General features: G+C 46.7%; 7 protein-coding genes across 7 annotated transcripts; 2 read left to right on the top strand and 5 right to left on the bottom strand.

Moving 5' to 3' along the window:
* Positions 1-470: 470 nt before the first annotated feature.
* On the bottom strand, positions 471-2526 carry BX661DRAFT_178536 (uncharacterized protein). Its single transcript, XM_051534939.1, has one exon. It carries the CDS (start codon positions 2434-2436, stop codon positions 553-555), a length of 1884 nt encoding a protein of 627 aa, XP_051393899.1. The 5' UTR covers positions 2437-2526; the 3' UTR covers positions 471-552.
* A 1466-nt stretch (positions 2527-3992) lies between these two features.
* Positions 3993-4638, top strand: BX661DRAFT_76530 (uncharacterized protein). Its single transcript, XM_051539467.1, has one exon. It carries the CDS (start codon positions 4119-4121, stop codon positions 4491-4493), a length of 375 nt encoding a protein of 124 aa, XP_051393898.1. The 5' UTR covers positions 3993-4118; the 3' UTR covers positions 4494-4638.
* A 67-nt stretch (positions 4639-4705) lies between these two features.
* BX661DRAFT_169339 (uncharacterized protein) lies at positions 4706-6358 on the bottom strand (the record flags this gene model as incomplete). Its single annotated transcript, XM_051533510.1, has 1 exon — positions 4706-6358. One exon carries the CDS (start codon positions 6356-6358, stop codon positions 4706-4708), a length of 1653 nt encoding a protein of 550 aa, XP_051393897.1.
* A 1578-nt stretch (positions 6359-7936) lies between these two features.
* BX661DRAFT_131070 (Clathrin/coatomer adaptor, adaptin-like protein) lies at positions 7937-9682 on the bottom strand (the record flags this gene model as incomplete). The annotated part of the gene is made up of 2 exons (XM_051532559.1): positions 7937-8365; positions 8513-9682. Coding segments are annotated over 2 exons (1599 nt in total), but the record flags the coding sequence as incomplete, so codon positions are not given.
* A 3103-nt stretch (positions 9683-12785) lies between these two features.
* On the bottom strand, positions 12786-13800 carry BX661DRAFT_178531 (uncharacterized protein). Its single transcript, XM_051534938.1, has 2 exons — positions 13637-13800; positions 12786-13341 (listed from the first exon to the last, which is right to left on the bottom strand). The coding sequence occupies exons 1-2, from the start codon at positions 13683-13685 to the stop codon at positions 13169-13171; spliced, it is 222 nt and encodes a 73-aa protein (XP_051393895.1). The 5' UTR covers positions 13686-13800; the 3' UTR covers positions 12786-13168.
* A 1943-nt stretch (positions 13801-15743) lies between these two features.
* BX661DRAFT_203802 (P-loop containing nucleoside triphosphate hydrolase protein) lies at positions 15744-20467 on the top strand (the record flags this gene model as incomplete). The annotated part of the gene is made up of 3 exons (XM_051538542.1): positions 15744-15857; positions 15986-19235; positions 19617-20467. Exons 1-3 carry the CDS (start codon positions 15804-15806, stop codon positions 20465-20467), a joined length of 4155 nt encoding a protein of 1384 aa, XP_051393894.1. The 5' UTR covers positions 15744-15803.
* Positions 20468-21255: 788 nt separating this feature from the next.
* On the bottom strand, positions 21256-23657 carry BX661DRAFT_169335 (uncharacterized protein; the record flags this gene model as incomplete). The annotated part of the gene is given in 6 exon segments (XM_051533509.1): positions 21256-22199; positions 22325-22371; positions 22440-22634; positions 22650-22745; positions 23063-23268; positions 23577-23657. The coding sequence occupies 6 exon segments, from the start codon at positions 23655-23657 to the stop codon at positions 21256-21258; spliced, it is 1569 nt and encodes a 522-aa protein (XP_051393893.1).
* Between the last annotated feature and the right edge of the window lie 503 nt (positions 23658-24160).

Below are 24160 nucleotides of genomic sequence, written 5' to 3'. Positions count from 1 at the left end.
CAAAGGTCTCTCTTTCGGTGGCGGGCTGGTGCTGTCGCCGGCTGCGACGCCCATGGGCGTTGTCTGTCGATGTGTTGAGCCAGTCATCATCCGCAAGAACTGTCTCCGCCTCGGAATCGCGGTCCATTCTGTAATGAGAACTAGTATAAAATGTGTGAAATGCAAATGTGCAATACAATATTAGAAATTGAAAGCTGCAAAAGGTTGGTGTTTTTTTGCAGTGGACTAAGTAGTCAAAATGTAAGAATAAAGTACCTTTTGTTGTTGGCAAAATCTGGGCCTTTATAATGGAAATGTTTTGTTTGAATATAAACGAGGTTGAATAAGAATATACCGATAGTCTGTTTCTTAAAGCCTAGAATTAAAGTCGGAAAAGAAATGCAGAAAATGCGAAATGGAAAAATGGAAAAATGGAATGGAAAAATATTACAAAAAATAAACAAAGCAAAAAAGAAAGGGAAAACCAAACTGCTGTGATGGACATTCAATACTAAAAAATGAAAATACAGCCGATCAATCAAAAATAAAAATTTCAAGTCGTTACACAAAAAACTAATCGTCCTCGCTCGGGAACACCGATCTGGTTCTCCAAGGGGGAATCTCCTCATTTTCACGACGCACTGGGGGAAAAGAACGAGAAATCCGAACCCTTGAATCTTCCGCGCGCTGATTCCAAACCCGCGCATCCATGTAGCCTCTACGCAGCTCGTGCGTTGCGGGCCGAGTCTCTTCCGCTCTTGGCTGTGGCTCGCTGTGATTGGGGCGAGTGGGCGTTGCTTCAGTTTCTTGGATCTCAGTACGGCTAGTCTGATCAGGGCTGCGGGGTGTCTGGGAAGAGCTCATCGCATTCACATCACTGTGGTTAAACGTTCTTGGAAATAGAGGGTAAACATTCGTATCAGAAAACCTTTGCCTCAACTGATCTAACATGCGGGCAGTTCTCTCAGCGCTAAATCCGTGCTCAGAAGCGTTCCTGAATAGCATGTCTCGGAGCTCCTCAAAGTTCAGTGTATATATAAAGGATATACTTGAGCGTGGACCCTGCTGGCTCGGTTCGCTTGGGGCTTCATTCTCAGTTTGATTATGGGCTGTTTGATCAGGAGCCCTGTGAGGGGCACCTGTGGTCGGGCTCTGGGCCATACCAGCAGGCTGTTGACGAGCTTCTGGGAGCTGTGGATGAACTCCTGGGAGCTGCAAACGGGATGTCGCAGGCTGTGGGTGGGCTGCTGCTGGCTGTGAGCCAGCTGCTGTTTGCTCAGGAGCCCTGTGAGGGGCACCTGTGGCCGGGCTCTGGGCCACACCAGCAGGCTGTGTACGAGCTGTTGCAGGCTGCGCGGTAGATCTAAAGTAGTTGCGTGCTACCGTAAGCAATTGGTTAGTCAGAGCGATCTGCCGTTCAGACGTACTAATTTGCTCGTAAACCAAGTCCGTATGGTGGCGAGATACGCCTGGCCGCGGGCTAGTTGCAAAATGACGAAGCTGAGAAATCAAGGCTCGTTGCTGGCCCATTATGCCCAGCAATTCGGCCAAACAAGGGACTAGACTAGCCGTGGGAATCCGTTCCCAAGAAGCAGGGACAATAAACGGTGAGTTCGGTCTTATACCATTGTCACTTGCTAGTCTAGGAGGAAACACGCGCACCCATGGATTGCTGGCTCTGGCGTCACTTCTGATGGAGGACGTGGTTGGCGCTCCCTCTCTCACATTGCTTTCGATGGAGGGCGTGGTTAGCACTCCCTCTACGGCACGTGTGTTGAGACAGGCGGTGATATCTTGTACTACATAGGCCACTGCTGGTTGCTTAATGACTGGAACCCGACACACGGGACACTTCTTGTTTCGAAGAAGCCACGATAGCAGGCACTCCTGGCAGAAGGTGTGGCCACAAGCGAGCGAGTGCGGATGCGTAAACGCGTCCATGCAGATCGAGCACGCAAGCGAGTTTTCAATGTGTGCCATGACACTGGCAGACAACTCCAACTTTACATTTTGTGCAGCCAACTCGACACGCAGCACCCTGTTATTTTCTTGGAGACTTTGAAGCTCGCGCCGGAGCCCTTGCTGGTAGGGATTTTCGCGATGGCTCTGGAGTGAAAGGCTGCTGTTATCACTGTCCAAAGAGTTGCGCATATTGTTAGGAATATTGTGCGACACGTAGGACAGGTTACTGCTGCTGCTGCTGTTGCTGCTGCTGCCACTGTCAGTGTCGTACTCCTCATTCAGCCTGGTAGAAGAGTCAGCAAAATAACATGAACGTGTTTGATTCTGCCTGCTAGAGGAAGCTGATCCATCACTGCTCGTTGTGATGACTTGTCTGACATTCATTGCAACATCAGGGTTACTGAAATCGCGGCCACTTCTGCCGTCACTAACAGTTTGCAGGCCAGCGCGCCAGCTAGTTTGTCTTTCAGGACGGCCGCCGGTGTGCTCACCCATGCCTTGGCAGTCAGACACGACGCGCAAAAATATTCTTAATGTGAACAATGTTAGTATTCTGAGTTAGTATTTTAAAGAAAAAACGCTGATGTGGGGGGGGGGGGGGGTGAAGCGTGTGTGCGTGTATGCGAGTGTGCAAATGCAAATGCAAAAGATGGGAAATCAAAGATATACCAACAAATAATGAGTCTGCGAGGAAAAAGAAAGAGTGGGGGCACGGTAACGCAACGAAGAGAGTTGCTCCACATCCACAGTTATATAAAAACCTTCAAAGCCACTACGAATAAAACAACAAGCTCAAAATAATGAACCGCATCTGTTTCTTGTTGAGCATTCTGTTTCCTTCCGCAATGCGCAGTTCCTGAGCTAAATTGCTTGATCAGTTATATCACTGATACATTAATCACAGTCTCTTCAAATGCACAACTGGTTTAGTTGCCAGCTTGTCTCCAAATATTATGTGTTACAATTATCGAGTGCTTGGTGAATTTATTAAACCAAAAAAGAACATTCAGTTCAATACAGCGCCACTTGGGGGCTTTATATGTGTTTTGTTTTGTTTTGAAAAGCCCTTCGTTTCCAGGAATCTGTATATCAAAATGACAGCCAAGCCTTGGTAAAGATCCTTATTTATTACACGTGCTAATACTGTTATTTCTCAGACCATTCATCCAAAAAAATTAATACATAAACACGGGACGAAGCAAAGCGTTCCAGAAACGCAACATTATTGTTGAAAACAATTCGTATTGCATGGATTTATTTAAAAGGCTGACAGAAGGTTTTGCGACACAATAACCTGGCCAATTCGGATAACGGCGGAGAATGCATGATGCGGGCCAGAACTGGATATTAGTCTTTAAAATGTCTTGGAATGCGCTGCCGTATCAATATAATAAAACAGACCATATCCTTTTGCGAGAAACATGCCAAAATTGAACTCAATAAAATATGGTTTCCGGTGATATTTGGGAAACATTTACAAATTAACACGTATTTTACTTTACTATTGAATTGGGATGTTAAATGAGCCGTGTATTAAATTAAATACACGCACGGCCAGCAAAGGATGTGCGAGATTTTTCTGCCAACAAACAATCAAATGCAGCAAATAAAACAAATACAACGGACAATGAAATAAAATCCATGCGCACAACAAAGGCTTCTATGATATTCGCTTTTTTTGTGGCCAGCTTGTGTTGACAAAGGACAAAACATAAGTGTCATAGTGGCGAAGTAAAATCAGAACAAGGCGCTTTCACAAAGGACGATGGAGAGTGAATTTGATAATACAGCTCAGATAAAAGGAAGCAATGGAGGGAGGGAGGGAGGGATAAAGTGAAGGTAGCAACAGTGAAGCAAATGTTGAGCCAGCTCATAAAATACAAGCGCGGGACATCGAGCTCAACTGCGTTTAGCACAAATTGGTAATACTTTAACTGACTACACACTCCCTCTCTCTATTTTCCTACCTTTCCCCCTTTGCCGCCGCAACCGTTAAATTTGCAACACCCTTCAACACCAGACATCTTTTCCAAGTACTTTCTCTTTCTTTTCTCGTAATTTTCTCGATATTCCCACTAATATACATTGCATTCTTATTGCTAATTATCACCAGCGCCATTTCCCGTACCCAAGCTTCCCAAGTCATTCAAACTCAATCCAACATCCTGCCATTTATAATGAAGACCTTTGTTCTTGCCGCTGTCGCCACCGTTGCCGCCGCCGCCAATTCTATCCCCTTCCCCTCACAGACTCTCAACTCAGTTCAGGCCGAAGCCATAGCTTCGCTTAGCGCTGCTCAGGCTTCACTGAATGCAGTGAACTCACACCATGTTGCTGATAACAAGGCGTCGCAGGCCGCTGCCATCCACAGCCAGAGCGTTTTCAACCACAACCTTGGCACCAGCAGCGAGGATCTGAGCGACCTCGGCGACCTCGATTATGAGAGCATGAGCGGAAGCTACGTCCACGAGCAGTCGTCCACCAGCTCTGCCTCCTCGGTCGCTGGATCCATGCTTGCGCTTGCGCTCATGGCTGGTGTTGCCATGTTCTAAGCGTCAAAGCGCCAATGTCTACTTTTAAGTTTCTAGCCAGCTTGCTAGCATTTATTTAATACTTTTTCGACAAACATTTTTTATTTCCTCTCTGTTGTGAGGGTTTGCGTGTTTAATAAATTTCGTAAACAATTATTTTTAGAAAAAACGCAGCAGCGCAATTGTAACTGCAATACATGTTATAAAAATGGAGAAATGCGAAGAGTACAGACTTAGATTGATGTTTCCAAGCGCTCACACAGTGACAATAGCTCCTCGTTTTGCCGCTTTGTAGAGTCGAGCTGAATCTGAAGCGACCTGGCTCTAGTGTCGGTCTTGGCTGCACTTGAACGCAGCGCTGCTACTTCTAAGTATGCGCGCTCGGACTCCTGCTGTAGTCGGGAAATTTCGGCGTTAGCCTGGGCCAGTGTTGCCTCTGCCAGCTCCCTGATCCTTGCATTGCGCTCCTCAGCGACCATTACATCGCTGCCAAGATTGCTGTTTTGATTCTCCAGCTTCAGGTTTTCAGCGGCCAATGCGTCAACGCGCTCCTGTGCCTCTGAACGCTCGTTTGACAATGCCCGGACATGTGCATCGTACTCTTGAATCTTTTTATGCAACCGCTGACGCTCCACCGCCATTTTCCCCAATTCATGGCTGAGGCCGCTGTTTTCAGCGTCCTTGTGCTCAATCAGCTTGCTTGATGTCATAACATAGTCATCAAGCATGGCATGCAGCTCATCACGCTCGGCGCTGACGCTAGCCAACTCGCGACGAAGAAGTTCTATTGGCTGCTGCAAGGCTTGCTCGCGCTGGCTAAGATCCCGAGAGTGCATCTGCTGCTGCTCGGCTAATTTCTGAGAAAAATGCATATCCTGGTCGGCCAATAAATGTTTAAACCGGTCTTCGGCTTCTTGCAGCAGGTTTGTTGTTCTGAGCTCCTGGTTCTGCACACTGCTCGAAAACTCGTCCTGCAAACAGCAGATGAGCCGCTGAGGCAGTTCATGCTGCATGCCTATCCTCCTGCAACACTTTCCGTTTTCAGAGCTTGAAGTGGAGTCGTTGATGCTACTGCTCCTGCTTCTATTGTCGCCGCTGCTGCCGCTGTAAAAGGTGCTGGGTGTTTTGGGGAGTGGAACTGACGCAGCATCCAATATGTCTGCATCTGATAGGGAATTTCCTGTGGCCAACGGCAATATCGCCAAACCACTCGCTATACAAAGTTTGCTTGTACTATCGCAATTACTGCCGGTGTTACTGCACCGTCTACGGTTCCTTCCTCCATGGGCCGAATCATGCATGCTTTCCGCACCAGAGTCGTCAATGTACAGGTCGGTAATCGTGTTTGCATCCGTGTTCTCTGTTGTAGAACCGTGCATTCTGCTAGAGTTGCGCATGTATGCCGGACTATGACAAAAGTTTATTGGCGGCGATTGAGCGGCCAGAATAACGATCTCATCAGTGCTGGTGCTGCCAAACACCCCAATATCCCGGTGGGCACTGTCGCCCGAGATCTGCCGCCTTGTTGGCGGCGATGCAATGAGATGACCCGGACATGTATCAGCTACATTTTCTTCAGCACCGTCCGGGAACCCAAGCATGTCATTCGCTCTGACTGTTCGACTCCCATTCGATGCAGCGCGCATTTGCCGTAGCCCCTGATCGCCATCCAGCTGCGTCAAAGAGTGCCATGAGTAATTAGTTACGCTCCCAACCTTTCTCCTGAGCTGCGGCGCTGCGCGCAAACCATGATAATCAGAGACCGTGGAGTGGAGTGGCGAAAGTCTTCCCGCTGTACTTAACCCATCGTTGTGCGCTGGCTTGCCCGAGTTGTGCTCAGTCTCGTTGCGCAGGTACTCGTTGAGCTTATCGATACCATCCTTCATGTTGGCATGGATAATGTGGTGACCACTTGGTTTTGCGAGCGACATTGGATCCGCGCGCTGGGGGAATCGCCATCCCAGTGACACAGACGGAGCCGACGCAGTTGCTGTTGGTGTCGCTAATGCTGGTGATGGCGATGATGCATCGGCGACGGGCGCTTGCTGATTTTTCTTATTCAAGCCCATGGCCATATCCAAAAAAGTAATTTATTTGCTAAGGGCCTTTTGCTAGCTAATTGGCTGGTAATAAAAAATGAGTAGATGTAAATATTTAGGGAGTGATGAAAACAAGTCGACAAGTGGAACAAGTAAACAAAAAATATGTCTGTCTGTGTGTATGTGTGTGTAGCTGCTGCTGCTGCTCGAACAAAAGCTGTGAGCAGAAAATAAAAACAAATAAATGAGCGCAAATACAACATGGGAGAAAGGCAGGCAGGTGTCAATATCATGTTTTCATTCGCAATTAATTCTTGTCGTTATTCTTGTCCTTGACACAGTAAACAAATAAACAATATAAAATGATGGTCACGCAGGCGAAATCGAGACAACAAATGTCGACGGGCAGAGGCAGTAACAACAATGCAAATAATATGGAGTCGGCGAGTATGCGTTCAGGCACAGTAGCATTGGGAAATTAATAATAATCGACTGTTGCTAAAAATAAGCCACGCATATCGACATGATCGCAGTTGTTATTGTGTTGTGTTAATTTGTGCAGGATGATTAGAGAATACAAGGCTACGAGCTGCCCGTTGCACCCTCCCGTTGTGCTGAAAAGCTTTTCCCGGCCAAATCGTTTTCTCTAGGAGAAAGCGACGGCTCGGTTGATCGTAGTTGCTTGCCATTTGGAGCATCCCCAGGCATGTCCTCGTCGTCGGCAATGTCTACCAAAACGGGTGGCGGTGATGGAGACCTAACGCGGCTCTTGCGGTGCTTCTTGCTCTTCTTGCTCTTTTTCTCGCCCTTGCGCGGCTTTGAAGAAATGTGGTCGCCAAGATCTAAGGTCATCACTGGAATGTCATCCACGTCAGGAAGATCAATCAAGTCGCACGGCCTGCTATCGCTCCCGCCGCCCAGATAGTACAGGTCGTTCTCGCGATCTCTGGGAGCTGTTGTACCCTTGCCTTGGTTGGATGAGCGCCTGTGTGGGGGCGCCGCTGGCTGCGGAGATGGCGGCATGACTATCCAAGTTGTGTCGGGAATGGCTTCGCCTATTAGGGAGTCCAGATCCAGGGCCTCGGGGATAGGGACCTTGCCCTGTGCAGCTGCAGACACGGGGTTAAGCTCGTATGTCGTAAACAGCTCGTGCAGCTCAGAGCAGATCTCGGGTGCACTGTCGCTTGGGCTGGATGTGGCCATTGAAACCGCCTTTGTGATCTCGATAAACTGGCGTAGGCGCCCGCTCATTTGTAACGGCATGGCTGCCACCAGCGCATCAGTATTGGAAGACATGTGGCCGTCTCTGGTTTGAGAACTCCCGGAGCCCATGAGCGCCAGTTGTGATAGCACAAGCATGGTCGACGATGTGACCGAACGAATGAGCTCCCAGATTTCGCCGTTCCAATATCCGGCCGCGTCCTGCAGCCAGTTCGTATACGCCTTCATCGCTGCCTGAATAAATGTCGCCTGCTGCTCACCGCCCAGCCTGCCAAGGCTGGAGGGAAGCAGCAGCTCGACGTCATCCGAGCTCGCGGGCAACAGAGTGCAATACTCACCAAGGATGTAGGCTGCAGTGCACAACACCTTAGAATTCGAGGATTCTGCTGAGACATAGTCCACAAGTTGATGGTCCGACAGCAGGCGTCGCACCATCTTGACGCTAAATTCGCGAACTTGCCGAACACGAACTGTGACATCCAGCAGCTTCTCGCCAATCATCTGCCCGACATCCACGCCGGAAACGTATACGAGGTCGACAAGCGTAGCAACGTACCACTCAAAGTTGGTCATGTTGGCGTAAGACTGGCGACTGCACATGTCGAGTATGGCTTTGATAGCCTCCATCCTGTACTCGGGGCTGTTTGCTGGATCAGGGCCCTTGTTCGCCGCTCTTTTGGACGACACAATGGATCCTTGTGCGCTGATGAGACTGGTGCCTACAGAGTCAAACTTGGGCATGCTTGCACCATTGTCTGCCGTATAGTCGCTGCTGTCAACCGTATTTTCGGGCATCAAGGATATTGTTTCTGACAGAATGAGCTGAGACATGAGCCGCTTGACAGTCTTTGGCAGTGTCTTGCGCGTGGTCATTCCTGATATGACTTCGATCGCTCGCATTCTGATGCTAAGGTCAGGGTCGTCTAGACAGTTGAGCACGGTATCGTAGTGCTGGCACACCAGATCAGGCCGCTTGACCTGCAGGTGTGCCAAAGTGACTAGTCCAACATAGCGTAAGTTGTGGTCCTTGGATTCGAAAAACAGCTCGAGTTTGCGCGCGCACAGTTCGGCAAAATCGATCTCGCGCCCCGCGCTATCAATCACTGGCACTGGGACTCCAATGATATCCCCGACAACCGCTGTGTGAATGCACTCGTAGAGAAGAGACATGGCTGAAGTCGTGCCCACCAGCTGTGACAGCGGTCCGTGGAGCTTTTTGGCCAATCTCGGCTCGATGGGTGTCAGGGAAGAGAACAGTTTGACAATCTTGATCAGCATCCAGTTATTGGTCGAGGAGTTGAGCAGCTGGTACAGTTTCGGCGCCAGCGGTAGATAATTGCGCGGGTTGGTGCGCGCCAGCTCGCAAATAACGCTGACCGCCGAGGACATGACTGACGGATCAGGATCATCCAGCGTTTCTTTCAGCCTCGGAACAAAATCGTGCAGTCCTTCGGGATGTTTCAGGACTAGCTTGTACAGACATACAAGCGCCTTCTTGCGGATGTATGGTCGCGAGTGGTTCACAATCGCCATTACGTCGTCGAAAAGATCCATGGCCAGCTCGGGTGTAACGATTTGCGCCAGGCCATCCAGAGCAATACTGACCTCCATTACGTTTGACGACGCCAAGTCCTTGCGAATCAAGTTGGTTGTCAGCATGAGAACGTCTGTCTCTTGGTGGAACGATTGTGCTGCTGCTAAGTATCCGGTGCGTTTCTCGCTGAAGCGCGAAGAGGCCATAACCTCAACCACGTTGAAATTTGCCCAGTTCATATCGTACCCCAGCATATGCAGATAGTTGAGCTTGTCTATGGCCGCGCTCTTGTAGTGCATGTCGCTCAGCTGCACCTCATTTTGAATTTCAGCGAGTGAGGTTTGGATGTACTCGCCCTCATTCCGCTTGTTGGCTCGTAGTCCCTGAATTAAATCGGTGAGCGACTTTTCGAACATACTCCAATGCTAGCGGCAAACAGATGAAACGTATGGAATTGAGGAATGTCAAAAGTGAAATAAAAAGACAAAATTTTTGAATGAAAAAGAACAATAAAGAAAAGGGGGAATTCACATTTTCAATTTCGCTATGCGCACTTATTTTTCATAGACTGCGTGTTACGTAGCAGGATTGACCATCAATGTAAATGATCCTTACACTAAAAGAAAAGAATGAGACTATAAATATCCCGCAAATCATCCTTCCAACTCAGATTGAATAGCAACCTAAAAAGTGTTTAGAAACTAGTGGCAATGGACCATTATGGCTGAAGATATTATCCAGTTTGTTGCTTATTTTGAAGAGAAGAAGCAAAGGAAGATGGATTCTTGCGCACAGGCTTGGGCTTGGGCTTTGGCTTGAGCAAAGTCTCGGGTGTCGCTGTAGACTCTGGTTCGGCCAACTCTGACGATGCCTTTTTGCATGAAAAACGGGGTTTGAAACTCCCCCGCTTAAAAATATGGACTTTCGCTATAAATGTCTGGAAATTCCAAAATTCATTTACACCAGTGTATTGCATGCCAATTGACATCAAAGGTGATTTCTATTGTATGTCGGCTTTGTATGTTGGTGTTCACAACTAGCAATACAGCCACACTCACTTGTCCTAAACTGGTTTAAATACCAAGCCGACAGACCAAGAATCAACCAGAAAAAGTATTCAGTTGGTGTCTCAATTATATCATCAATAGATACTCAATAGTACCGTTCACTACAACGTCAATCCTACGCCGTCTTACCACATGAAAAACGGTTTTAATTGTTTGGTGATTCACACACGACATATTGATAGTTGAAAGTTTACGCACGCGGATGCTAAATATGCCACGAACCATCAAACCACAAGACAAACTAACCAATGTCAATTAAAAATAAGAATTTTCATTTTGCAATTGTGGCTGCGCCCAGAACTAACTTTGCCCAATCTCGAATGCTTTTGAGAGAACGGCATATGCTGAGCAAAAACAAAAAACACACTTGGCTGTGGTTTGCCAATGTTTCAAATGGGTATATAAAAATGTATTGACTAAACCATTAAAGTTGCTTATTAAAATTATTATAATATAACCTGCCAATATCTAATCTGAATGGTTGATTTATATTGCTTCAAGATATATTGCAGTCAAAATGGTCATCAATAAATTACTCTTACTCATAATCATCATCATATTCATCGTCCGTAAATTCAAATTCAATGTTTGTTAAATGAGTATATTTATCCCCGTAATCGTTAACAAACAGCGCGTCGTTAAATTGATATTGTGGTAGAACAACCTTTTTCAAAGATGGCATTGCCAAAACGAGATGTTTAATGGCATGTTCGCTCAACTGTTGAGAGTCTGTTGCTATTGCACCAGACACAAACAAGTTAAAAACGCTATTGGAAATTGGCATCACTTGGTTGGGTCTGAGGTTGGATTTTGTATCATAAAGTATGTTATTCAACGTGAGATGAGTCAAGTTCGGCAATTTGGCGAGCAGCTCTGCAAGCGTGTCAAGCTTTATTAATTGTTCAATTCTTAGACCATTGAGACTTGGCCATGCTATTTGCTGTGGGTTCCATCTATCCATATTTATATTCACTTTAAGTTGTGCATGGTTAATATTATTTAAACTTTTAAAGTACCTATTTGTCGTTTTGTAAAAATCATCCATTTCATCTTTAGTATCTAGCGCCACGCTGATTTTACAGCTTGATATCGGTTTATCATCCAAATTGCTGAACAATTTTAGTGCTTTTGATGAACAACCGACAGCCAAATTCCAAAAATTTTTAGCTTTAATCGACGCGTTTGTCATTTTGTTATTGTTGCGTATTCCAAGCAACGTCAGGTTACGCACTTTAGGCATGTGCAAAGTTAATAATTAGTTGAAAGGTGTTGAGTTGTTCTTAATTCCATTTGCAGGTGTACTAGAGACATAATCATCAGTATGTTTGAGCTTTAGGTAAAATAGGTTGTTGAAAACAATATTTCTTGGATCATTGTTGTTTGCAAAGCTATCCCAAGTGAATTTGTCCAGATTACCTGTTATTTCAACATATTCAATGCTTGCTGCATTTATTTTGGGCAGTGGCAAATTGTTATTGTTGTCAATAGTCATTCCCAAGTTCCTAAGCTCGGGTGAAAATGATTTGGCAGCAAGTATAACTGGAATGTTGCAGTTGTAGACATTCAGCTGGTGGGTATAACCGTTGAAAATATTGCTCACAAAGTGTCTTATATACTCGTTACAATCATTTGACGATTTTATGTTTATGTCAATAATATTGGGCATTTTTTCGAGCACATTTTTAGCAAATAAGGAAGTCGCTTGCATATACTCATCGCTATCTACACTTATTTTCCCTTTAATTTGGGTAATATCAAAGCCCGTCCATTGTATATCTAAATATTTTAGGCATGGCCATTGATTGGGACCAAAGCACATTATCTTTTGAAGCCTATTGATTGTAACTGTATCAATTGTCACTACTTGTAAAAGTGGGCATATAATATCTGACGCATCGTGCTGATTTTTTTGGCTTTCAGTGAACTGCTGATATTCCAAATAATCATCCTTTTTAATATCCTTGTAATTGACATGCAGACTTTCCAGATTTTTGAAGTTCAAAGTTCCAGACAAAGCATCATCTCTCATCAAGTTCCAGGCGAAATTGGGAAAGAGATTGACGAGTTTTAAATATCTAAGCGACCCGGCACATATTCTCGGAATATTCGGCAATTTAACGGTTCTGGCATTGATTGTCAAGTGTGTCAGTTCGGGTGAAAACTGCAGTGCAGTAAACGTTTGCGGGTGATAAAAATCAGCAGAGACAAGCTGATTGACATAATAATTGACCAAGTCACTATAAAAAGGAGCGTCTTTGTAAGAGGGTTTGTCGCCCAACTTCAAATGAGTAATGTTGGGTATTTGTTGTTTTATATACGCGGCTAGGCTAGCGCCTTATTCTTGTATACCAGGTGGGCGATATAACCAATCAGAAATTTCCTGAACATTTAAATGCAGCCCCATAGTAGTGGTTGGCCACTGGTATATCTCTCGGGATTCATAATTTGTGCCAAGTTATCGAGCGTTGGAACAGTAGTACTTAAAAATTTGAGAGCTAGGAACTCCAACCGAGTCGAGTTAGTAATTTCTCCATCACCAATCGTAAAATACAATGTTGTCTGCCATCTTTGTTTTTGTCAGTTGGTTCCATTCAAATGTCATTGGAATATCTCTTAATGTCAAGCTCTGCAAGCTCTGACTGCAAATCTGAGGCACAAATTGAACAGAGCTCATATAGAGATCAAGCGTTGTCAGTTAGGTAAAGCAGACAGATTCCACAAGCAAATTTGAGTTTCGAAGTTTAAATTGTTTTAGGTTATGTGAATACAATTGACATAGCTTGCTGCTAATAGTAAACAATAGGCCTGTTTCATCTGTGGATGACTTTAGCGCTTTTACATTGGGCATATATTTTGCAAGCTGTTCAGCAAAACAAATACCATCCTGCTCGTAATCAGACTGAGGCTCATATTCACTACAATAACTAAATTGCGACCAGTCAACAATGTCAATTGTACGTACGCTGCTCCAGTCAAATATCCCAAATGAAAATATCGAACTTGCTTCTCTAATTAGATAGTGGAGATGCTGGGGGTTCTGAATAGTAAAGTTCAAATTCCTAACCAGATGAGTGTTTCCAGTGGCCTTGATAAGACTGATGTTTGAATTGAGCAGCTTATATTTGGTGATGGCGTCTTTCGAATGTCCATTCGTAGTTCTGATATAACATGGGGGACCATCCACTATACTGCTGGAATAAACCAAGTCTATCGCCGCTTTTCTCCATGTGCTGCTAACACTTAGTAGTTGCAAACAATTCTCCCACGTTTCGATATTTAATTCGTTAATATGAATGACCTTACCTAAGATTTGGTTGATAACTAAAAAAGGCAGATAGCTGAAGCAGGACATGTTCAAACGATTGTAGCTGGTTGAGTTGTAAGCTGAAAATAAGACTTAAGATTGGTGTATCTATAAAAACAAATAGTAGTTTATTGAGAGTAGGGAAAAGAAGAGAAGGGTGGGTCATTTATTTTTTTAAAAAAAAATATCAAAAAGAGAAAGTATCAATTGTACATTTTTTCATCCCCATCGATTTGAAACTTTTACTTTCTCTGTCCAACCAGAGCCGTGCTTCTCATCCTTCAAACCCGCATGTATGCTTTCTGGCCCTTCTTTGATGTGCGTCTCTAGCTCCGAATTTCCGCCCCCATAAAGCTTGAAATTACTACTTTCAGTTGTCAATAGAATAAATTAAAATATTATTTTTTAGAAAGATAACTTGATTAACTTTTTATTTTAACTTTTAGCAACTCCGAATTTTATAGCCAGTTTTACCTAGCCCGACAACGATGCAAGATATTTGATGCTCTCCTGGAATCCCGTCGTAAATACGAGATTTGGCCCCTCACCAAGACGGATTATTATATCAAACAACCCGGAGCAAAGCAGACGTTAAGCTACAGCGTTGATCTTTAACAGAAGACGTGCACTTATCACACGTTTAAAGAGTATGCATTTCTCTGTGAGCACGCAGCTCACAGCATCATTCACTACTACAAGGACAGCTCCACCTCACAGGCGCAGGATAACAACGGTAAGCTGTGGCATCCAGAAGTCAGGCGGCAGCTTGTGACCCAGTTTGTGACCCAGTTCGTGCACCCCTCTTACCTTTTGTTGTCGCTAATCAGCGGGTATGGCAAGAAAATATCTCCGCCAGCGTGGGGCAATGATATAGTTGATGATGGTCTCCTCCCAAACGTGGTCAAACGTCAGCCAGGCCGCCCGAAACCCGTACGTATACCAATCAAAGGAGAGTGCTTTTTAATGCGGCAAAACGAGGACTCAAGCGCGCCCATGAGAATGCTTCCGAAGCTTCCAAGAAAGACCGCACCAGTGTAGCCGTCAAAGCGCCGAATTTGCAGGGCCGGTGTGCCACTCGTAAGCCTCCAATTCCTGCTGCCACAACTAGCGGCAAGAGAAAGCGCAAGGTCAAGTGCTCCGCCTGTGGTGGGCCGCATTACAAGAAGACAGGCTGCGCCGCTTCCGCCGCCAAGTCCCGCCCTCAGCCAGGCGCCGACAAGTAGGTAGCACGGGCCACACGTTTACGGCGACTGTACATTGATCGCCTGGTTTTTTGTTTATTTATTTAATGAATTTATCTGCCGGCTCGCCAAACAGCCGGCTGGATTTTGCTTCCCCTCACATATTTTCTTGTAAATGTGTTTGCTGGAATTATGAAGCAAACCTTGCTGGTTTTGGTGACAAACCTATTGAACTAAAATATAAAGACGAGCAAACAAGAAATGAGACTAAGATGAGACAAAGAGAAATAGAAAGAACTCGACGACCAACACAAAAATGAGCTTGTGGTATATGTGCTGGCAGGCTACGAAAAAATCAGTGTGTACGATTTTCTCCATTCATATGCACGCCAAAGAAGGGCCAGAAAGCATACATCCACATCCAGGTTTGAAGGATGAGAAGCATGGCTCCGGTTGGACAGAAAGTAAAAATTTCAAATTGATGGTGATGGAAAAAGTGTATAGATATTTCCCCCTTTTTCATAACTCAACTGCAATTATTTTATATTGAGCAAATCCGAATGGAAACATACCGTTATTCTGTTTAGAACACCTATCTGATGCGCAAAATAGTATGGAAAATTTTCGTTTGCCATTAGATAAAGCCAACAAATGAAAAATGCATATCTGATTGCAGCCTTCCCCACATTTTCCACACTTTCCTCCTATCCCACACCCACCTATTGTTGCTTGAGCGATTTTGGTGATTCATTATTGTTGTGGTGTGAACGTAGAAGAGAATAAAAACCCGTGTTTTTTTCTACGTTTAATTAATGTGCGTAGGGGCATATTCCCAGCGTCGCGTGATTGCTTAGGATGTCTAAACGATCTAGTTTAAAGCTGTGCGCGTCCTGTTCCGGATCGCTATTTTATTTCTACTCACTCGCTCTCATATTACTCGACATAACATTAATATAAAAATAATTAAACTCGGAATTATACAGTCATGTCAACGGGCTCTGATAGTTCACTGATGGTCGCCGGTCTGACATCTGCATGGGTACGTTTTGATAATGTACAAGGGTATTTTACGCGAAACAAATATTTGATTTACTGTCAATTTAGCACGCTCTCGCTTATGTAAACAAACTAAAAATATCTCAAAAAGTTTAACTTTCTCTCGAGTAGCCGGCTGCCGTATCAATTGCCTTTCATGCGGCTGCGTCGCTCATCTGCACAACTCGGTCGCATCAATTACACCGCCAAACATCGCCTCCACGCTTACAAATGCGCAGATGGCGAGCAGTATCAGCAAAGCTGACTGCAGCTAGTACGGCAATCCTGTGCTCCACAATACTGGCGGTCCAGCAATGCCAATCCGAGCAATATCCAAGCCCCGAATCGCTGCCGATGTCGCTTCTAGGAATGCTGGCCGGTGTTCTGCAGCTGATCTCGTCGCTGAGCGCTCTATTGCTCCATTGCATTCACAGCGGACGCAGCTCAGTGTCTTCGGATGTGCTGCTTGTGTACTGGCCCGTGTCGCTGGCCCTCTCGCTGCTAGTACTCAGAAGCAAGACTAAGCTCGACAGTTTTGGCAACTTGCATGACACCGCGCTATTGCCGCATGTGGTATTTGTGTTTGCCGCAGCGTTCGCATTCTGGGCCGAACTGGATACTGGCCAGCCGACCCGGCGGCACCAGCCCATTTATATACCGCAGGATGACCGAGAGAATGACAGCGGCGACCACCGTGACAACAACAATACCAGATGCGGGCGCAGAGAGCGTCAGCATGCCAATATATTCTCGCGATGGACGTTTGCGTGGATGACGCCGCTAATCGACGAGTCGTACGAACGCGCATGCAACGGACGCAATGGCGGCGAGGCAGAAATGCTGGGATTGCCCAAAAAGCTGGCCGGCAATGCAGCGTGCGACGGGTTTTTCGCTGCCTGGGACTTTGAATGCCGGGCAGGCACGCAACAGCCACGGCTGCTGTGGCTCTTGGTCAACGGCATTTCGCACGATTTACTTGTCTCGGGCTTGTACCTGGCATTTTCAACTATGGCACAACTGTTGCAGCCGCTGCTGCTGAAGCGCGTCATTGTGTTTTTCCACCAGTATCGCTCGGTCGAAAATGTCACACTGGACGACGGTCTGGTCCTGGCACTGGGAATGGGCATTTTGGGACTGGTGCGTACCGTCACCTACCAGATGTACTGGCACAAGCTGATGCAGCCGTACTTGTGGCTGGTGCGCGTGCTATCGGGGCTAGTATATCGGAAGATTCTGCGCCAGTCAAACGAATCCAGGTTGCGGCATACGACGGGCGAGATTGTCTCGTACTTGAGTGTGGACGCAGAAAAATTAGCGACGGCAGTCAACTACGTACATTGTATTTGGGAGTACCCCTTGCGCGTGGCCATTGTGATGTGTGCGTTGTACCGCACATTGGGGTACAGCGCGTTTGGTGGCGTGGCACTGCTGGTCGCCAATACTCACCTGAGCGTTCTGCTCGCGGGTTTGCTCGGCAAGCAGATCAAGACGCTGGCCGACAGTCGCGATCAACGAATGCGCGCTGTCAACGAGACATTGGCCAACATCAAGGGCATCAAGCTTTACTCATGGCAGGCAGCGTTTGCTGCCAAGATCAGCCGTGTACGTGACACCTTGGAGCTGGCAGCCTTACACGACGTCGGCTTGTGGAAGAGCGTCATGTCGCTCACCTCTTCGCTGGCAACAGTGCTGATTAGCCTGGCCACGTTTGCCACGTACGAGTGCTTTGACGGCGTCTCGCGTGGCCCGCTGACTTCGCAGCTCATATTCGTCTCAATGATGTTGTTCTTGTTACTCCAGGAGCCTGTTACAGAGAGCCCAACGGTTATTGCCATATTGGTTAGCGCGGCTCGGTCGTTTGGCCGCTTGCAGGATCTGGCACTAAGCACTGAGGTTGTGCCTGTGAGCGGCACCAATAACGCGAGAACCGCAGGCAGCGGCTGCAAAGGTACAGGTGCCTACTCGGAAGCTTATTGTAGGCGTGCAACCGCCGAATTGCGAGACGTGGATGTTGCGGTCCGGATGAGCGGCGCCACGTTCAAGTGGATAGACGGCGACTGTGTTCCTGTGCTCAGCAATGTCGACATTGAATGCAAGCGCAGCGAGCTTGTAGCGGTGATTGGCAGAGTCGGCTCGGGCAAGTCATCGCTGGCGTCGGCGATTCTCGGTGAAATGGTCAAAAGCGCCGGCAGCGTGGCCATCAGCGGTAGCGTTGCATACGTGCCACAGCAGCCTTGGATCATGAACGCGACCCTGCGCGACAACATTTTGTTTGGCAGCCGATTTGAGCAAGAGTTTTACGACAGGGTCATCGACGCCTGCGCGCTGGGCCCCGATCTCGAGATGATGTCGGGTGGCGACATGACTGAGATTGGCGAAAAGGGCATCAACCTGTCGGGCGGCCAGAAGGCGCGAGTATCGCTGGCGCGTGCTGTGTACTCGCGAGCTGATATCTACATTCTGGACGACCCGCTGGCTGCCATCGACGCGCATGTGGGCAAGCACATATTCACTCATGTGCTGGGCCCGCAGAGCCTGCTTAATACGCGCGCGCGCATCCTGGTCACCAACGCAACTGCACACATATTGGACTGTGCAGACCGGGTGTATTCTTTGCTTGATGGGCGTGTTTTTATGGAGGAGTCAGCTACGCGCGACCCGGCTGCCAGCCAGTACTTTAGTCGCAGTGCCTCCGACAGCAGCCTATCTGTTGATGAAACGCTGGCGTTGCAGCAAACGCCAGCTGTAGATGCAGACGAGGTTGGCACCGCAATTCTGGAGCCCAACCCAAGCTATGGTATCATCAAGCGTGAGAACCGGCATGTGGGCAGTGTTAGTTGTGTAACAATATGGTTCTACTTGGACTGCTGTGGCCGCGCAAATCTGGGCGCCCTTGTCGCAACTGTGCTGTTGACACTAGTGCTCAGCGCGAGCAGCAATATCTGGTTAACTCGCTGGGCCGACATTAACGACGATAATACTCGCGACAGCAGGGGTGTTTTGCAAAGGCGCAGTGCAAACCCCATATACCATTTGGCAATATACGGCTTGCTCGGTACTGCTGGTGCCTTGTCGATGGCTGCCTCAGCATTGATTCTTTGGCTGCGCTGCTCATTGGCAGCATCTAGGACCACACACAAGCGCATGCTGCACAGCGTGCTAAGATCGCCAATGTCGTTTTTTGATTCCACGCCGTTAGGCCGCATCCTTGGCTTGTTTGGCAGCGACCAGACGCTGACGGACGATAATGTCCCGGCTGCAGCGGAGGCAGGCATTAAGGCAATGGTGCAGGTGTTGGTCGCGCTATTCCTAGTCGTGATATCAGCGCCAATGATGCTGATATTTTTTGTGCCCCTGTCGCTCGTGTACATTAATTTGCAGAGTAGGTTTATGCCAATAACGCGCGTCGCTCGATACAGTGTCAATGAGATGAGAAATTCTGGCATAACTGCCGCCGAGGAGGCCGTTGGTGGCGCCACATCAATCAGGGCGTACAGCTGCCAGACAAGGTTTGAGTGCAAATTTTCTAGGCGCATGGAGACTTATTCAATCGCGTGGTGGACGTTTTTGTGCGCCAATCGTTGGCTCGCCGTCAGACTCGACATTATCAGTGCAGCAATCGCGTTTTTGACAATGGTGATGTTGGTATTGGCACAATGTGCTTTTGGGAACGTCAGGGGCAGTAGTGCTGGCTTGTCTTTAACATATGTGTTCTCCATGGTTGGAGTTCTAAACACATGTGTGCGTTCTACAACCATGCTAGAATTCTCGCTTATATCAGTTGAGCGTATACGCAAATACTCACAACTGCCAGCAGAGGCACCAGAGTTCGTCCAGAATTGCAGTCTGAGCCGGTCCTGGCCCGAGCAAGGCATGGTTGAGTTTAAAAACTATTCGACCAGGTACCGCGAAGGACTTGACCTGGTGCTCCGCAACTTGTCGTTCCGCGTACTTCCCAAGCAGAAGGTCGGCATTGTGGGCCGCACAGGCGCTGGCAAATCTTCGCTGACTCTGGCACTGTTCCGGGTCATCGAAGCCGCAGGCGGCCAGATTTTGATCGATGGTGAGGATATTTCCCAGTACGGTCTGTACGACGTGCGCAGCAAACTGTCGATCATTCCGCAGGACCCTGTGCTGTTTGCCGGCACGGTTCGCGAGAACCTTGATCCCTTCAACAGCCACTCGGATCAGGAGATCTGGTGCGCACTCGAGCACGCGCACCTGGCTGACGTTGTGCGTGCCAAGGACGAAGCACTCGAATTTATGGTCGCGCATGGCGGTGATAACTTTAGCGTTGGTCAGCGCCAGCTCGTCTGCCTTGCGCGTGCACTGCTCAAGCGCGCCAAAGTGCTTGTGCTTGACGAAGCCACAGCTTCAATTGACAACTCGACCGATTCGATCATCCAGGAGTCCATTCGCAAGGAATTTAAGGACTGCACCGTGCTGACTATTGCACACAGGCTCAACACAATTGTCGACAGCGACATGATTTTGGTCATTGATGGTGGTAAGGTCGCCGAGTATGACACACCGGGAAACCTGCTGGCAGACAAGACTAGCTTGTTTGCCCACCTCGTCGAGAAAGCCTACACCATAAACTCGGTGAATTCATAGCTCTTCAATAATAGGTAACATTAGGCAAAATATTTTTAGCATATTTAGGTGTAATTGGTTGATGTTTGAAATGTCGATCTAATTGCAAACAAACTGCTGATGAAAGTTGAATATTATTGCGGATCGAATTAAGTAAAAAATAAGAATATATATTCAGTTGCTCTGCTCATCAAGTCTTGTTAGACTAAAATATACACAAACTCTTTTTTAAAAGCTCGTTCATCTCATTATGATAGCTAAAAAGAACATTAGACAGAACTTGAGCCGCCGCAAACTCATAAGAATAATCGGATGCTGGCGTATGTGTAAAGCTAAATAGTTATAAAATAGGGGGTTCTAAGCTAGTTGCAAAGGCAAATTTGTATTCTTTTATAGATATTTAATGGCCAAGTCTCTGACCACGATGCTTGGTGTGGCATGCCAACGCCAATGGTTGAAGAAGCACACAAATGCTAAAACAAAACTATTTTTAGTTTCAGCACCTTTTTAATCAATATTGTATGGAAAGCGTATTGACATTGAAATAATATGATTCAAACAAAACCAGCATAAAATATTGCGGGGTTTAAAAACATAAATTTGGCATTTTGACATGCCGAGTTTTTTTTAAAAAAATGAAGTCAGCGAGCATCTGGTATCTACATTCCAGAATGCATTATAGACACCCTTTCGCAGCTTGCGCAGCTTCCCCACCATGGGTGCCGTGCCCAAAGCGCCATTCTTGTTTGGCTGGCACTTGCGCTTAGACAATCCATTGACAATGTACTTGTTAGCCACAATATTGATATTTAAAGCCGGTAGTGGTAGTCGCTCGGAAGAATGCGTTGGCGAAGATTCACAAGACGGGGTTGGGTCGGCAGCTGTTCCATCAGAGATTCACTCGTCGAATCTGCAGTGGCTGCTGGGGTTTCGCAAGCGGCGGGCTTTGTGGTGCCTGTTGTTGTAGTTGCAGACTGAGCTGTTGGTTTGACAACGGACGCAACAGTGAGCTTTGAACTGGCACAATCATCATTATTGTTGTGCCCATCATTATCGTCCTCATCACCGCCATTGTCCCCGTCACAATTTGCTTTGTCGCCATCGTCTCCGTCGTCATCAATATCGTCCACATTGTCGTTGTTCTTGTCCTCATTGTCCGCAGCGCCATAAAGAGACAATATTTGATTGTCGCTAATGGTACGTACATCCTCGTAGCGGCTCAAAAACTTCCCACCAATAAAAAAACCATCATTGTAAAATAGGAGCTTGCAAAGTGGATTCAACAGATTAAGGACAGTGTTAAAGCAGGAATCATTGACGCCAAGGCACCCAGGGTAGCTATTGTCGATAGACACCATTCCGACTTTTGCCAATGCTGATAGTCCTGCAAAGATTCCCTGGTATATCGGCGCCCGCATGTTGATTCTTTTTGGACCGATGTATAAAAAGCCAGTTAGCATGATGTAGAGCAGAGACTCAATGTCGTCTAAAGTTCTGCGCTTAACATGCCCATCTAGCACCCGAACGCTTTTGAAGCATTCCGTGCCCGTACCCTGATTGCATTTGCTTTCAGTATACAACAGCTCGTCAATGACAATGTCCCACGACTCGCCAACACGCTTCAACACAGCCTCCGGTATGTCGGGCAGAATCCTTGCGCATCCCCAGCCTATGACAAATGTGTCCTTTTCGCGCCAAGTAATGTTTTCCGGGGAAATGTTGCAATGGAGCACGCCTGCCCTCTTGGCCTGGACTAAGCACGCACAAATATGTCGAATAGCAATAGTCCAGTCACTACGCAAAGAGTTTAACGTGCTAAACGGAAAAGAATGGTTAACCTTTCCCCTTGATATTCAAAATGTGATCTGCTCGACTCACCGCAGTCCTCCATGATTAGGTACTCGAGCCAGTATCTCAAAATGTCGCTGCACAGTATGCCGCTGCTATAGACTGTCGGCACTCCCCAACGTTGCCCGCTTCTAGCACCTCATACACGCCACCCTCAGGGTGGCGATCGACGTGTGTCCACGACAGCTTGAGCACAGCTTCATTTTCGCCGAATTTAGTTCTGACCACGTATGAGGCGCGGCCTTGGAGGCCCACCTCTTTTTTGATTATGTCGCCGATGCTGACCGCAGTGGGTGTGAGGCCATCTGCTCGTTCGACCGTAGCAGCCTGCTTGCTGCCACTAAACTCAAGTTACCGGGGTGTTTTGACGGCGTCGACAAAGTGGTCGAATTTGCTCAAGGACTGTTTCATGACAAACCACAGCTTGTGAAAGCATTCAATGTGATTACCTCTGTGTAAAGCACGCAGGTTACTATCCCCAAAAATGCGCCATGTCTCATGTAGTAAATACTGCCGCGCGCAAAGATGAGCATATCAAGCCATGTTTCACGCAATAAGATAACGGGGATAAAAGCCGTGTCGGCTGAGCATTCCACATTTTGGTAATGTTCTCAGCTATCTGCCCCAGCACCTCCAGGGGAAGGTTGCCACGAAATGACCCCACAGTCGCCTCTACCAGAATATGGACGGTGCTGTAATCTATCTCGTTTTGCGAATAGTATGTACACGCCTTGAGGATTAAAAATGTTTTGGTTGTTTTCCACACACTTGTGATTCACAAAAAACGGCTTATTATTGGGCTTTTCCAACGGTAAGTCGCTAAAATCCGTGCTACTCATCATCTTGAGCACTTCGGAAAACCGCTTAACCATTCCCAGCTTGCTGGCCACCTCAGAGCTGCCGTCGTCGTGTATCAGCTTGTCCCGAATAAGATTAAGTGTTTGGCGCTGGATGTTGAAATGGCTGGTGGTTTTCTTCATATACTCGTTATAGTCGTCCAACTGCCCCAGAATAGCCTCCAATTATTCCATATTCATATTTTTTATGAGGCCGTTCAGCTAGTTGCTAAGCTCTTCGTATCTCACCCGTCTCTTCCACTCTTTTTTTATAATATGGCCAACCATGCTCCCAGCTGTAGAGAAATCAGGCGCGTCACTATCGTTATCTGATGAGTGGGACTACATGCAGCAATTGCAAAAGTATTTGAATTAGTCGCGATGCATTTTCGTATTTGTTTTCTATCAATAATAAAACCAAATTCAGTGTTGGACACCATGCTTACCTCGAGAACTGTTGACCGGCTATTGTACGACTGTGAGCTGCTGTATCCCGAACTCATGGCTGACATGCCTAACGAGCACATTGCAAAAAAATGAGAGGGGCAATTGAATTGGCAATATATAAATAAGTTAATTAGGTTGGTTGAATTTAGTGAAAGAGTGAAAAATTAGTGTAAATGAATTAAAGAAAGCTGGAACGTAAACGGAGCAACACAAAAAAATGCAGTTGTTCTGATGCTGTTTTTTATTTTCTGTTTTCTGTTTTTTTGTTTACGTTAGCCAAAAGAGTAAGAATTTTGGTAATCAATGATTGTCAATCCCAATTAACTGTGGGTAAATATTGCATATGGATTTTCGTTGTCCATATTTTCTTTGGGTTGCATGTCGCGCGACGTTTTTGTTTATTTTTTAGAGCGTTGTGTTAACTGATTAAAAAAATATTTATATCACAGTTGGTCCGATGATACCAGTAGTTAACCCTGCTGCGTAAAAATAGTAAACAAAATATTAATTGGCCAGACATAATTTTTTTGACTGCAGGCGAAAAATGAAACCAGTTTTATGAAATATTTACTTTTGCCAATCC

The sequence above is a fragment of the Kickxella alabastrina genome (assembly GCF_025024165.1).
Source record: "Kickxella alabastrina strain RSA 675 chromosome Unknown BX661scaffold_4, whole genome shotgun sequence".
NCBI lineage: Eukaryota > Fungi > Kickxellomycota > Kickxellomycetes > Kickxellales > Kickxellaceae > Kickxella > Kickxella alabastrina.
This window is presented reverse-complemented; position numbering and strand designations above follow the sequence as displayed.

What these genes read in the sequence shown, in the direction of transcription:
- BX661DRAFT_178531 (XM_051534938.1), bottom strand. Translation starts at nt 13,685, where the DNA reads ATGTCCTGCTTCAGCTATCTGCCTTTTTTAGTTATCAACCAAATCTTA. An exon ending in AGTTATCAACCAAATCTTAG is followed by an intron (nt 13,342 to 13,636) that starts GTAAGGTCATTC and finishes CTATCTAATTAG; the next exon opens with AGAAGCAAGTTCGATATTTT.
- BX661DRAFT_76530 (XM_051539467.1), top strand. Translation starts at nt 4,119, where the DNA reads ATGAAGACCTTTGTTCTTGCCGCTGTCGCCACCGTTGCCGCCGCCGCC.
- BX661DRAFT_178536 (XM_051534939.1), bottom strand. Translation starts at nt 2,436, where the DNA reads ATGGGTGAGCACACCGGCGGCCGTCCTGAAAGACAAACTAGCTGGCGC.